This window comes from Vigna unguiculata, chromosome 7 (genome assembly GCF_037176805.1).
Source record: "Vigna unguiculata cultivar grain cowpea cultivar isolate G323 ecotype 2 chromosome 7, ASM3717680v1, whole genome shotgun sequence".
Classification (NCBI taxonomy): Eukaryota; Viridiplantae; Streptophyta; class Magnoliopsida; order Fabales; family Fabaceae; genus Vigna; species Vigna unguiculata.
Genome location: NC_140798.1, coordinates 13,412,607 through 13,427,615, shown reverse-complemented (window position 1 = coordinate 13,427,615; position 15,009 = coordinate 13,412,607). Strand labels below are relative to the sequence as shown.

The 15,009-nt window shown below is 33.5% G+C and overlaps 1 protein-coding gene across 1 annotated transcript; it reads left to right on the top strand.

The window, feature by feature from the left end:
• Positions 1-1,381: 1,381 nt before the first annotated feature.
• Positions 1,382-1,843, top strand: LOC114191178 (uncharacterized). The gene has a single exon (XM_028080360.2). It carries the CDS (start codon positions 1,382-1,384, stop codon positions 1,841-1,843), a length of 462 nt encoding a protein of 153 aa, XP_027936161.1.
• Positions 1,844-15,009: the final 13,166 nt, after the last annotated feature.

Below are 15,009 nucleotides of genomic sequence, written 5' to 3'. Positions count from 1 at the left end.
CCGTAGAGTAGGAGTACGAGCGGGGAGGTTCGTAGGGGCATGACCACGAGCGGGCAGGTTCGTGTGAGCATCATAAATCCTGAGTCCATGGCTAACTTTGTTGTTATGATTGGAAGTTGAAAAGCCTTGGGGTGTGTTGAGAATGTAACCAAGGTCTAATTATGATAATATGATTGGGTGTTTTATATTATTTCATTTATGTGATTGCTTATAATGTCGAGCTCACCCTTTCTATTTGTGTTTGACGATGATCGTGTATTTCTTTACACGGGAGCAGTTGATGATACAGGTGATGCTGCTACCACCTGAGATGGAGAGAAGGCTATACTGGGGATTTTGAGTTAGGAAATTCTTAGGATTTTCATTGTTTTGGCAGATTTTGGAAATTGTAATAAAAGTACTATGTTGTTTTCTTTAAATTATGGCGCTATTATTATTGTGTTAAATTTTTTTTCCCGCGTTGTGGGAGTAATAAAGTGCGACGTTTGAACTTATTTATTCTTATTTATATATTGATTTATTTTAATCAAGTAATTTCCAGTAGGGATATTACAATACTATATCTGGCGAAGTGCCTTTCTCGAGGACAGGTATGGAATTCAAACATGTGTTTAGTATTCAGGACCATCTGAATAGTGAATATTGGATTCTCACGTGTGCGGCCACCCACTCGTATCCTGCCTTTGTCGATCAATTGCTTTTGACTACCTCTTCAACTGGATCTTCCCTAGCATTAGGAATAACCTCCATTTGAACCCCTCCCCTCGTCGGCCAAATGGCTACTACTCTCAGTCCCTGACTCTCCACTCCTACTACCCGACACCAATGTAGACAAACTATCACTATCACTAGACATACCTTATGAATAATGAAAGTTGACGGCACAAAGAGGAAATATATCGGACAAGACAAGTGCAAATGATGTAATTTCTCAACACCAAGCAAATGATACTGGACATAAATCTTTTTCCAAAACCCTTATTTATAAGACAAAACTGCATTCCCAAAAACTTTTCATGCTCGAACGTTACAAAGACGAAGTGTCAGAACTAATGGTGACTATGTAACTTTTTTCGATGTGAACCCTGATATCATAAAGTATCTTCACCTGCTCGTATCACCTTTGACAAGTCTTAGCAACGTTTTCACTTCTCAAGATTGTGTGTTGGATCACCTAGGTACTTGGAGTGATATGTTGTCATTGGTAGAGTTCACGTATAATAACAGTTACCATTCCAGCATCGGGATGGCACCATACGAGGCATTGTATGGTCGGAGATGTAGGACTCATTTATGTTGGCAGTAGCATGGGGAGTCAGTCGTACTTGGGCCAGAGTTTTTACAGTAGACCACTAAGAAGGTGAAAGTAATACATGATCGGATGCGGGCAACTCATAGCAGGCATAAGTCTTACGCAGATAACAGGAGAAGGTTGCTCAAGTTTGAGGCAGGTGACCATGTGTTCCTCAAGTTGAAGAAGTTAATTCCTCGATTCATCGGTCCATATCAGATCACGCGGAGGATTGGACCAGCAGCTTACGAGATTGTCTTGCCACCTCACCTGGAAAATCTACATAATGTCTTCCATGTATCACAACTGAGGAAGTACATTGCGGATCCTACTCATGTGATGGAGGAGGACGATATTCAGGTGCGCGAGGACATGACGATTGGAGTTGGACCAGTGAGAATCCTAGATTCTCAAGTCAAGCAACTCAGAGGGAAAGAGATTCGAACTGTGAAGGTCCTATGGGACGAGGCAACTCAGAAAATGACGTGGGAGATGGAAGATATCATGAGGAAGTCGTATCCTCACCTTTGTCCTGATAAGTCCTATTTTTGAGGACGAAAACTTTTAAGGTGGGGGAATGTATGTAAGACCCGTGAAATTTAAATAATTAAATAAATAATTATTTAACCAATACGGGTAGGAGAGCCTTTATGGCATTTAATGGAGATTGTTATGACGTGGAATAGTACTAGCTCAATTGGTTGAGAGTACTTAATTATGTTTAGAGGACTTAGGTTCAAGTATTATGTATGTCATTTATGTGTTATTTAATTGTTATTATTTTATTTATGTGCATGATCACTGGTAGAATGGGATTCGCCAGGTGATAGTTGCCAAAATAGTGGGCTCATAAAACGCGTGCGCCTGGCGGTAAGGGTAGTCCCACTAGGCGGTGTCTACAGTATTGGTGGTTCAGAGGCGTTACGTGTCTGGCGATACGTGTCCCCTGCCAGGCGGTCTGGAAGCGGGCAACGCCTGGCACCTCGTAAGCAGTGCCAAGCGATTTTGTTGCAACAGAGTTGTGTCATGGTTGTTGTGTGGTACGTGGTCTACAAGGCTTCTTGGATATCTTAAAGTTCGACTTGCTGGTGTTCCTTGAGTTGTGGCTCAGAACGTATCCTCTGAGTTGTGGCTTGGGATAGGGGTTAAGCACGTGGTATTCCTTGATTTGTGGCTCAGAATAGCATCTCTTGAGTTATGGCTCGGGATGGCGGATGAACACGAGAAACTCTTGAGTTGTGGCTCGGGTTAGCGAGTGTTACCGGTGTGAGTGTGCACGTTATGGCGTGTACGGATGGGTCCAGATAGATTGCCCTCCTCAGTAGTAAACTGACGAGTTTGGTAGTCTTAGGATTTGTAGCATGGTTTCTTGCATGTGCTTTATCGATTGTGGCCGATAGGTGTGATAGCAAGACATCTTGAGATATTCATCAGAAGACGTATAACACGGTTGACATGGTAGTGGCCATGTGTTATGGAATCAAAGGATGGATTTCCTTTGGTGTGGTTGTAATATATGTATATGCTTGTATATATATATGTTTATTCTGTTAGCTCACCCTTTTTGCTTGTGGTTGGCGATGATTGTGTACGCGGTACACGTGAGCAGATGTTGTAGCAGGTGGATCAGGTGAGACATAGAGTCGGAGCGTGGCTGGTCTGGGAAAAGAATTTATCAAAGTTTTGATGACTTTACTATGTTTTGAATAAATTGTAATCTTTTACATTACTAGACTTTTATAATTATAATGGAGTTTTATAATTATGGATTTTTGGACTATTGTCGATTTAATAAAAGTTTTAAAATTTCCCGAATTTTTGGGAAATGAGATTTAATAAATGAAGTTTAATCATTATTTTGTTATTTATTATTTTAAATTTGTAATATCTGGTCGGGATGTTACACATAGCGGCTAAAGTTGCAAGTAAAGGCCGATTACTTCAGATGGATACATACAGGTAAAAACCGACTACCCCAAACGATTACATACAAGTAAAGGTCGCCTACTCCAAAGTTAACAATTCAAACCCCCATAATCAATCACAAGTCTAACGCTTGGGCCCTAGTCAGGCCTATACAAGCCCAAAAGAGGTCCAACGAGCCTTACAAAGGCCCAGCCCATAAGCCAGGTAAGCGATGATTAATGCTTTATAAATATAAGTGGACCCCAAAAATTAAAGGTACGCAATTAATTAATTCTCTAATCCGTGATTTGACCTTTGAGATTTTATTGCTAACTTGATCGTCAAAGTCTTTTCCGCAAGTAACCCAAAAAACGTTCAATCCGCCTATTCTACAAGAAGACATACCCAAGCCAAAGATTATAGGAGTAGCCATCTCAAAGGGTCAAGGATTGGGTAAGATTTGATTTGTGCTCCCTAGTATCTTGTTATTGTTTCCGTAGGAATAGAAATCAAAGCTTCAACCAAGGGGGAATGGTCCATTCTAAGTGCTTGAAAGAATCAATGACAATGCTTACAAAATTGATTTGCCTAGTGAATATAATGTTAGTTCCACCTTCAATGTGTCTGACTTATCTCTTTTTTATGTAGACGGAGAATTTGATTTGAGGACAAATCCTTCTCAAGAGGGAGAGAATGATGGAGATGTGACAATAAGCAAGGACAAAGATCCATTTGAAGAACTCTAAGAACCTATGACAAGGTCTAGAGTAAGGAAAGCAAAAAAAAAAAGCCTTGTAGCAAATGTTGTCCATATTATTTGAATACAAGCTCAAGTTTAAAGGAGAAAAAACCAAGGTTATAAATTGCATGATGGCCCAAATGGAGGAGGACTAACGCGCCACATTGATGCATTTTCTTTTATTTAAATAAGGGTATAATGCTTTGTAAAATTGGCTGACCAAATTATGTTTTGAGTTAACCAATTAATGGGCTTTAGTTTTGCTTTAATTTCAAGTTGTAATAAGGGTCCATTTGACAACTTAAGAACCAGCCTTTGGAAGACCAAGAGGACATTTGTTGAATACTTTTGGATGACTTTTGACTGCCACAATTTCAGTTAGAATCAACCATTAAGTATGGACAATTATTAGCTTGAGTGGATTATTATTAGCTCTAGTGGGATATAATGACAATCAGTGGGTCTTTTGTAATTCTAATAGTTAAAGCTCCTATATAAGCTGAACTATTTTTATCAATGAAATCAAGTTAAGTTTTGTTCAGAAATTCTCTTATCTATCTAACAGTGAGAGTGATTCTCCTAGTTCTTAAGTGATTCAAGAACCCTTGGCTGTATCAAAGTATTTTTCCATCCTTTTTGTGTTGCCTCCTTTGGAAAGAGTGATTCTTTCCTTCCACTTTTATATTCACCTCTTATTTCTTTATTCTTCACCCATTTTTTCGAAAGAAAACCCAATTTTGCCCAAAAATATCTCGTGGTCATAACTGGTTCTAACCCTAAAGATCCTAAGTCAACCCTTGTGCAATGGGATTCACATCAACTTTTTTATATCTTGTGGCACCTTCAAGCATCAAATAAGCGAATTCCATCTTGTAATCACATCTAATCTCAAACCAATGCTCATATTTATGCCAACATCACTAACACATTCTTAGAATTTGAGAGTTCTTCCATCTGATGATTTAACATACTTAACACTCTCTCTAATATTATCAAGTGTTTTATCAACCACCTTTAAACCATCTTGAACTATCAAATTGAGAGTATGAGCACAACATCAAACATGAAAAACCTCACCATCACATTATAAATTTCTTTGAACACAAAGATGACTTTCTAAAATATCTTGTAAGGTATTATTAGTAGAAACATTGTCCAAGGTAATGGAGAAATTGTTTTTATCAGTACCCCCATTGCTTTAGGCAATCAAATACAACATTTCTAGTTCAACACCCGTGTGTAGTGGTTTCATTTGACAAAATTTAAGTATTTTACTTGTCAATTTCCAATTTTTAGTAACAAAGTATGCAGTTAGGCAAATATAACCCTCAAAAGTAATTGCAATCCAAACATCGGAAGTTAAACAAATTCTATTAGGAATTCTAGACATGATTTGCTTAACTTTATCATTTTCTTCAATGTATTCCTTCTCCACATCTAAGTATTAGGATTAATGTATTTTATCCACTCCCTGGTTCCTTCCTACTCAACGAAATTATATGGAAGATCGTGTTTAATTATGGCTCTCGCAAGTAACTTATGATGAACCTTTTGATTGATTTTTTATGTCCCAAACTTTCCTTCCTGATCAAGACTTAGATCCACATCTAAGTTTGCAATACTTCTATATGAATAGATATGCCGACTTAAATGTGAAGTCCCATAATTATTTTTGGTTTTAGGGTTTTTGCCAACTTTGTAGTTATGGCCATAATACTTACACAAAGCGTTTTCAATTCCATCCTTGTCTTTACCTATTATTGTGAAAAAATTTCAAACATTTGATATTTCTTTTTTTATTTGTGGCAGCACTTTTAGATGGACCACGAGTTTCATATACAAGATCATCATCCAAATTCAAAGGGTTACTCTTAGAGTGGTCCATATTTTAAAGTTATTCCACACAACTGCATAGAATATTTTAGCAAAAATGATTCAATCCTCATTGTAATGATTAAAATTGTTAGAGAATATAGGTGTGGCAACATTTATATTCTCCTAAAAATAGTTATGTATTTGATTAAACAAAGCTATCTAATTCAACCATGTGATTCTAGAACCAACTGAGCAAACAAACTAGATCAAGAATATTTTAAACAATAGAGAACTAGGCACTAACCTCAACCTTTGTATCAACAACCTCATGAAACATATAGGGTACCAATGAATTAGATCTTTGCTAGATTGTCCTAATTGCATGATTTGCTACATCTTGAAACTCACATAAGGTTTAAACTCACTACAAATATAGTATATAAACTCACTACATAATATAGTATATGTAAACTTTAGGTGAACACTTTAAAAGTCATGAATTCGTTTTGAGAAATCAAGCACCATAAGAAAGACTAACTGAACAAATTGCTCAATCATGCTCGAAATGAATTTAAATACCTTATAATTGACATTCTATAGTATAATAAACCATTTTATCATGCATATACTTTTTAATATTTTTCTTTCATGATTGAAGAAACTGGATTCATGAATGTCAGAAATAGAATTGATAATGAAATAGAAAGAAAATAGAAAGTAACATATTCAAATCTAGACAAACCAAAATGACCATCATATAGTAGGATTCAACCTTAGTAACACAATACACAATTTTAAAGGAAACAAAAATCAAACAAGTTATGAACATTAGTATCCCAAGATCCAAAAATTTGGGATCATGATATAAGAATATTATATCCATTACCAAGGTTTTTAACGTCAAAAGCAATAATAGTTGGTTCAAAACCATAAAAGTATAAGATTCAAAAGATCAAGGAGTTTATTGATCACTGTCAACATACTTCAACAACTGCATACAAACCTGCTTTTTGGTTAAAGGAAAAGTGGCAACTTTTATAAGAACTGTGAGCAATATAATTGCAAAACCATAAGCATATGGGACATGCAAACCAAAAAGCCCATCCTTGAGTATCTGAGAAATGCAAATTACTTTCCCTCGTAATTACTGGACAATATGTAGAGGCAAAATTAAATCAGTGTGAACTTGTTCTAGAAAAACTTTGAAACAAAAATAATTATCTAACTCACATGTAACGGTAAATCACAAGTAAGCTATGTCCTCGTGTTAATCATCGTAATACACTATAACTTTTTAATTTCATTCCAAGAACATACCTTAATGGCTACTTTCTGCCCCTTCTTGGCATAATCAATAGGTTTGTGGTTATTTTCAATGGAGGAAAGGTAACCAATATCAATGAACTCTCTGGAAGGAATGCAAATTGGAGTCCCGATCTGTCAAATGGACAAATATTAGATGCAACTTAAGGAATGAAAATAATTACCTTTGTGCATTGCACAAACATGCTTCATAAAATTAAACTAAATGTTGCTTGTAAAGGTCAAAAGTCACATTAAGCACATTTTAATGCTTCAAAGTGGCCAAATTTGTAGGGTGGAGAATAAGTAAGTTCATTCCATTTTCACTTTTCCAACACTTTTGTTGTACCAACTACCGAGAATGTGTGCAACCAATTTCAAGCCTAAGTTTCCACCTCACCATATTATAATCACTCAAACCACAACTTAGATTATACATGGGACAAAGAAATACAATTAATTCTTCTGTTAAAAACATATTTAAAATGGGAACTAAAACAACGAGGTGCATTCTAGCTAAAAAAGACCTTGTCCTTGTGTGAAGAAAACTGTTATTCGCCAGATAATAGAACCCATATAAAATAAATCCCCAAATAAAAAGTAATAATACCTTTCCAAGTGTTTCTCTCTGGACATAAAAGGGTGAACTTTGATATCATTCTTTCGTTGATTCTCGATTCTCCTATTCTATCACTCAATCTTCATCGTTGTCACACTATCCTGTACCGTTGTGTGTTGTCGTCGAGCTTCACTATAGACGGTGGTAGTTAGGGAACATAAGGTATGGTTTGAACGTGGATGAAGAATATTTAGGGAGGAGAAGAATTTTTGAACGAGAAGAAGAAGATGTGTTTACGATTTAAACAAAGATGTATTCACTGAAAGGGTAACCCGACCCTAGCCTATCCCAACCCACTACTTGGGGGTTTTGGGGTCTGAAGGCTTCCGATCTTCATTGTTGCCACCACTGCCATGTACCGATGTGTGTTGTCGTCGAGCTCCATTGCAGACCGTGGCAGTTGGGGAACGTGAGACATGGTTTGAACTTAGGTGAAGAATATTTAGGGAGAAGAAGAAGATGTGTTTACGATTTAAACGAAGACACGTACCTCGAAAGGGAAACGTGAGGTATGGTTTGAACTTGGGTGAAAAATATTTAGAGAGGAGAAGAATTTTTGAATGAGAAGAATAAGACATATTTATTATTTAAGCTAAGACGCGTTTACCGAAGAGGCTAATCCAACCCTAGCATGTCCCAACCCACTACTTAGATGACTTTGGCGTTTAGGTGCTTTGAAAAAACCCCTAATACATGGACCACAAAAATGGGATCTAACTCCAAAGAGGATCAGGACTAATACATGAATTAAAAAGAAAAATGATAATTCTACCTATAAGGTTGAGCAAATAAGCGTGGTTCATATTGAGAACAAGTTAAGTTCAATGTGAAACTCTTTGGAATCTTCTCCATGTTGGGAGACAGACACAAATGAAAGGGGATGTGTGGGACATGGAAAATTATGGGAATGGAAAAGTAGGGTTAGAATTTTGATTTTGAGCGAGGATAAAGTTGGGAATTTCTTAATTTAAGGGTGTAGGAAGAGAAAAAAAGGGTAGTGCACGAAAACACATAAAAAAAAATTGAATCCCGCCGTCCGGAAAAACAACCAACCGCCAAGTTAAGCATATTAATCATGACAGTTTCTTCCTGCACCTCTATAGTTTCAATCACTCGTTGTAAACTTTAAAATTTTATATTTACCTTTTAGTTTATAATTTTCAATTTTAGTTTTGGATTGTTTAATAGAAGATTTTTCAGAATATACAATTTAAAATTAAAATGAAAAAATACAATCCGGGATATTTTTCATTAAACATACACAATAAAAAGAAAAAGAGAAAAAAAGAAAAGAGATCTGGAACTGATGTAAGAAGAAGAAGACGAAAAATGGGAGAGAGAAATGCGGGGCTATTATATAAAAAGAAAAAGATGATGTGTAGGGAAAAGAGGGTAGGAAGAAGATATGGACTAATATGAATTTTACAACTTTATGGGATGTTCATATTAAAATGTATCGAGAAACAGAAAGAAGGTGTCATGAATAAGATTATGAACAAGTAGGAACAAAAAAGTTAATTGAGTTTTTAATTTCTAAAAACAATTAGTTATTTTAATTAAGTTTAATAAAACTAAAACCTTTAATAAAAATTCAACATGTATAAATTTGTGAAAATTTTAAAATTTAATTGATAAAAAATAAATAAATATGAAAGTAGAGGATAAATGCACCAAAATAAGCTGGTCCCAAAGCACAACACAACCAAACATCTCTTAATCTTCAATAAATCACCTGCCACACAGTAAATGCATCATATTTAAACACAAACCACCCATCTCTGCCAAATTTATTAAGCAAGCAGTTGTTAAATTATTATTTTTTCCATGGATTTTTACATAATAGTATAGTTACATCATGAGATATTATGTAAGTGGTACATATAGAATTAGATTAATCTAATTTTAAACTTAATTTAATTAAATATCAATGTATTGAGTTTAGAGATATCAACGGGACGGGTAGGATACGGGTAGTAGCTCCCCCGTACCTTACCCGTTGGATAAATATCATCCCCATATTCGTACTCAAATCTATTGGGTATCCGTTATGCGGGTACCCGCCTATTGTTTTCATATCTGTGAGTATCCACGGGTACCCGCGGATATTTACAAAATTATTTTAAAAATAAATATTTAATCATAAATTCAAATAAAATAAAATACATCATTATCATAAAGTTTAAATAAAGTTCAAACAAACTCAAGTTTATACAAGTCCAAATAATTATAAAAATAAATATAAAATGACGTTCAACACAATGGAAATTTTTTAATTAGTGCTTCGATCAACAAGTCCACTCTCTCCAATTGATTCCTGACAAATAATACAATAATAAACCTCAATTGCCACGTGTCAAGTATTCTTATTTTGATTCCATCATTTGACAACAAGCATACCATAAACGTCACTGTTTATATAGGGTTTGATGTATATGCTCAATTTCAAAGAAGGGAAAGAGAAGAATGTCAAGGGGTGTACTTAAAAGAAGACAACGTACCAATACTTGAAGTTGGAAAAATGAAGACAGAAGACAAGACAAGATGTGCAATTTAGAAAAAATTAGGTCTGAATGGTTTTTTACTAATATATATATATATATTTATATATATATATATATATATATATATATATATATATATATATATATATATATATATAAGGGTATTTTTGTGAATTAAAGTTTAGCAGGTACGTGTATCCACGGGTATGGATACTATGATACCCGTACTCACTCCGTTAACATGCGAGTATCAAAAATACTTCTACCGCGGATAACGGTATCCATTTTTTATCTATTACAGGTTTTATCCGCGGATACCTGCATGTATGGATATTTTTGACATCCCTAATTGAGTTTATTTTAATTTAATTTAATTATAATTGAGTTGGATGGAATCATATTAAATTAAAATTTTTTTTTTATCCTTTAAAAATGCTACATCAAAATCAATAATTTTTAAATTCCTTGAAGTAGCAATACATGAACAATAACTTTCATAATACCGAGACATTACAAACAGTGATTGTAGATTTATTTTGTAACTCACTAAACGTTAATCCAAAAAATAGGCGTGGGATATTTATTCATAATAGAACAATACTAATTTTTAAAATTACTAGACAAATATTTATACTAATAAAAATACATGCACCACTGTGTTACATGATAAAAAAAACATAAATTATTATAATTATAAACTTAAATATAAACACTTTTTGTAATTTTACTATAAAATTTTTTATTTATTTTTTAAATAGTTTTATAATTAAAAAATAATTAAATTTTAAAAAAAACGATTGGTTACTAAAATTGATAAAATAAATTTTTTTATTAAAAGGAAAAATTAGAAAATAATTGTGGACAAGATTTATATGTAGGTATAGATTATGTAGTTGAATATATAGAATTTGAAACTTACAATTGGTTAACCAATAAGTTTAATTTAGTATAATTGTCTTGCACACTCCTAATTTTTGTTTAAATTTTTTAGTATTTTAATATTATTTTTATGAAACATTTATTTGTCACCCCTTTAATCATTCATCTTAAATTTCTTGGCCACTACTTGTTGAGATGAAAATATAAAAGAAGTTGTTACGCATTTATGTAATTTTGATTGTTTTAATGCATGTAATGGAAAAAATGAAGTTGAAAAAATAAATGGAAACTAGTTTTTTTCTTCAAATAAAACAAAAAAGACTTCCCAAGCAATGGTGTTGAGTGGTGAGTGAGTGTGATTTCTTAAACCTAATTCTAACCTCAAGTGATGTAGAATAATTAATAATTGGAATTAGATGTACCCATTTACAATAACACCGTCCCTAGTTACCATCTTTTGCCTCCCTTCATTATCTTAAAAACTCTATTGACACTAAAAACTTCTAAGGTCTACACGTGGTGCCATGGGAGGTTGCAAGGAGCCAAATAAATTAGCTATTAAAGTATTTGAGAATCATATTAATTACAACACATCAATTTCACTTTTCTCATTCTTACTTTCTCGATTTTCAATTTTCCTTCTCTATTTTTTTTTATTTTTTTTATTTTATAATGTGGGTCAACTATAATAAATCAATAATAGAGGTGGTGATGAGTTGGTACATTGAAATGACCTTTTTCTTTTATCTTAGGTTCATGGTGATTAAATAATTCTAAAGGTGACTTTTTAAGAATTTACACTTCGGTTTCCTTCACATCGACTATTCTCGAATTTTAGCCTCTTTGTTTTTTATTTTGCACGTGCATATCAATTATTAGTTGCGTGTCAAACAGGCAATAAAAATGATAAGGTTACATGTAATGTAACATTACGTGGGGTGATTTTTTTTTTTTTTAATATAAGTTACTGTTTGATGAAAAATTATAGATTATAGGTTACGATTATCAAAAGATCATCGTTGTTAATGGTTATGAATAAGTTACAATTTTTTTCATTCAATCGTGTCTTATTATAATTTTATTTTTTTAATTATTTTTATTTTTGTAATTTATGTATTTTATTAAATAATTTAAAACAAGTACCAGATAACATAGTTGAAATAGAAACAACAATATTTGGTGAAGAAAAAACTTGAATTATCATAAATTTTTTTACCATTTACTACCGTTTTTATTTTATTTTTTATGTGTTATTCTATTTTTCTAGATTTTTTAGATTTGTTTCATTTATCTACTATACTAAAACAATTATTAATTTTTTATTGTGTTTTTTAACATTAAATAGATATTTTTGACGCTCTTACATTTTACATACAAGTTTTAAAGCTATAGGAGGAGCAAGGGGCGAGACAAACACGAAAACGCGAAAGGAAACGAGAAAGAAGATGCACCAATAAGAAACTTTTTTTTAACTCTAATCATTCCTCACCCTAAACATATATAAACCTTCTACGTACATTACAATATGAATATCTTAATTTTATCATATATTTCGTCACTTGTTATTTAAAAAATAACCTCACTAAATAAGAGTTACATAGTTGCACCAATGAAGTTTATACTAAACTATATCGAACATAAAATATTATGTATTGAGCCACTTTATCTTCATTGAAGACTTCACCTTGATAAACACCAATTTTGTTGCCTCTACAAAGTCCGTGATATAGTAAATAAAATTTCCCATTCCGTTTTCTTTAACACCTTTTGTGTAGAGAAAAGTTGGCATAAATGCAATTTTTAATCACATGAGAGAGAAATAGAATAATGAACCCACTTATAATATGTTTGCCATATATTGCTAGCTGTGGGACAAGACCTACAAAATTTGACACTTGTTGATAAAAGGACATGTCATTTCCTTCTATATAAGTTGTCTCTAGTAGACATCATGTTCCACAATAGTTTGTAGGTGAAAGATTGAACTTTCGGTGGTGTCTTACTATTCCATACAACCTTAAACATAGGATCATGCTGTGTTCAAATTTGTTTCTGGATGTGTTTATACGAAGAGTTTGAGAATAAAATAAAGGGATATACCAACCAACATTGAATCAATTAAAACATAATATTTGATGGACGTGGAAGACGAAATAGATGGAAGATTATTACTGATAAAGTGTTACATTTATTGTTATTATTATGATTCCATTATAATATTAATATATCGAATTTATGACCTTAATTCTAATATTATTATTAATCAAGTGTTTATTATTAGGTAGTTAGGATATGAATAGTAGTTAGGACATAACAACTCTAATATATGTTAAGTTAATTTGATGGTTTTCGCATGATTTGGTGAATGTCTTACACAAGGTGCACTTTTTGGTTATTGTACCGGGTTGGTGTTATATGTAAGGTGGAAATTGTTTGAATAAAGTTATGTGACACAAGATCAACAAGCCATATAATTCAGTCGAGTCGTTCTGGTAGAATTTCGGATGAATTGGCCCTGACCAAATTTTTTGGTCAAGTTAATTATGATTTATGATCAAATTTGGCTGAGTTTGTCTCATTTGAAATTTGGACAAATACGGATGAGTTAGTCTTGTTTGAAATTTAGCTGAATTGGTCCTAATCCAAATTGGTTCATCCTTAGTTGAAGGTTGAGATAGGTTTGCTCGGACAAGCTGAATTAGATCGATGGACGAAACATGTTGGTCCTGTCCAAAGGTCAAGATGGCTAGTCCGATCAAAGGTCGAAAATGATGCAACCCATGCTAAAGGTCGAGATTGGTCAGCTCAACTCAAGCTGGAGGTCGACTCAGCCTGACTCGGACTGAAGTTCGAGATAGGTCAACGTGGACCAAAAGTCGAGATGGACCGACCTGGGTTGAAGGTCAACCTTGGACAATTTAACTAGAGGTCAAGACAAATTGGTCTAAACGGAAGGTTTAATAATATATTAAAAAAATAATACTTTTTTTATGTTCAAAAAGAAAGTCCATAGACTGACCTTGATCCATAAGACTTTTATGGGTTTTTTGGCTCTGTGAACTTTTTTAATTAGAAAAATTTTGGTCTTGTGGACTTTTTTGGTCCTAACCCACATTGGCCAAATCAAAACCTTTGAACCGGATTAAATCAAGAGTTCTCCACAAAATTTTTGAAAGATAATGTTATCATTTGATAAGAACTAATTAGTATTAATGATACAAATTATACTTGTAGGATTATACGATCAATATGAATTAATAGTAACATTATACTTGTAGCATTACACGAACAATATGAATTTAGGAACTTTGTTAAGTTTTTTTTTTCCACTAACTACTTCAAATTAAGGGTAATCATGGATTGGATTTTTAATGATCCAATCCACATTCATTTTGGATCCAAATAATTAGATTAGATTTTCGATCCAAATCCATTTTTCCAAAAAAAGTAGATTGGATTTTTTTTTAAATCCAGATCCAAATATTTGGATCAAGTTTAAATCCATATCCAAATATTTGGGTCAAGTTCAAAATCCAAAATCCATTTTCATAAAATACATTTAAATTGAATTTTCTAAAACGTGTGTCCATAAGGTCGACATCATAGAATTTGACAGATTTTTTGTCAGCGCCAACGAGACAAATTTTCAGCATGGGACGAACTCGACTGACTTTCAGTCAGCCCGACCGAATTTTTGTCGAACTCGACCGAATTTTGGCCTGGTCGATTTGGCTGAATTTTGGTTGGGGTCGACTTGGCTAAATTCGAATTAATTTTGGTCGGGGACGATGTGACCAAATTTGGGTCAGGGTCAACTCGACAAAATTTCAGTCAAAATAGACTTGATTGGATTCGGTCGAATTTTGGCGAAGGCCAATTTTGCCTAATAGGATCAAATTTTGGTCAAAGCTGACTTGGCCAAATATGGCCACATTTGGGTTAGGGCCTGATCATTCAA

What these genes read in the sequence shown, in the direction of transcription:
- LOC114191178 (XM_028080360.2), top strand. Translation starts at nt 1,382, where the DNA reads ATGCGGGCAACTCATAGCAGGCATAAGTCTTACGCAGATAACAGGAGA.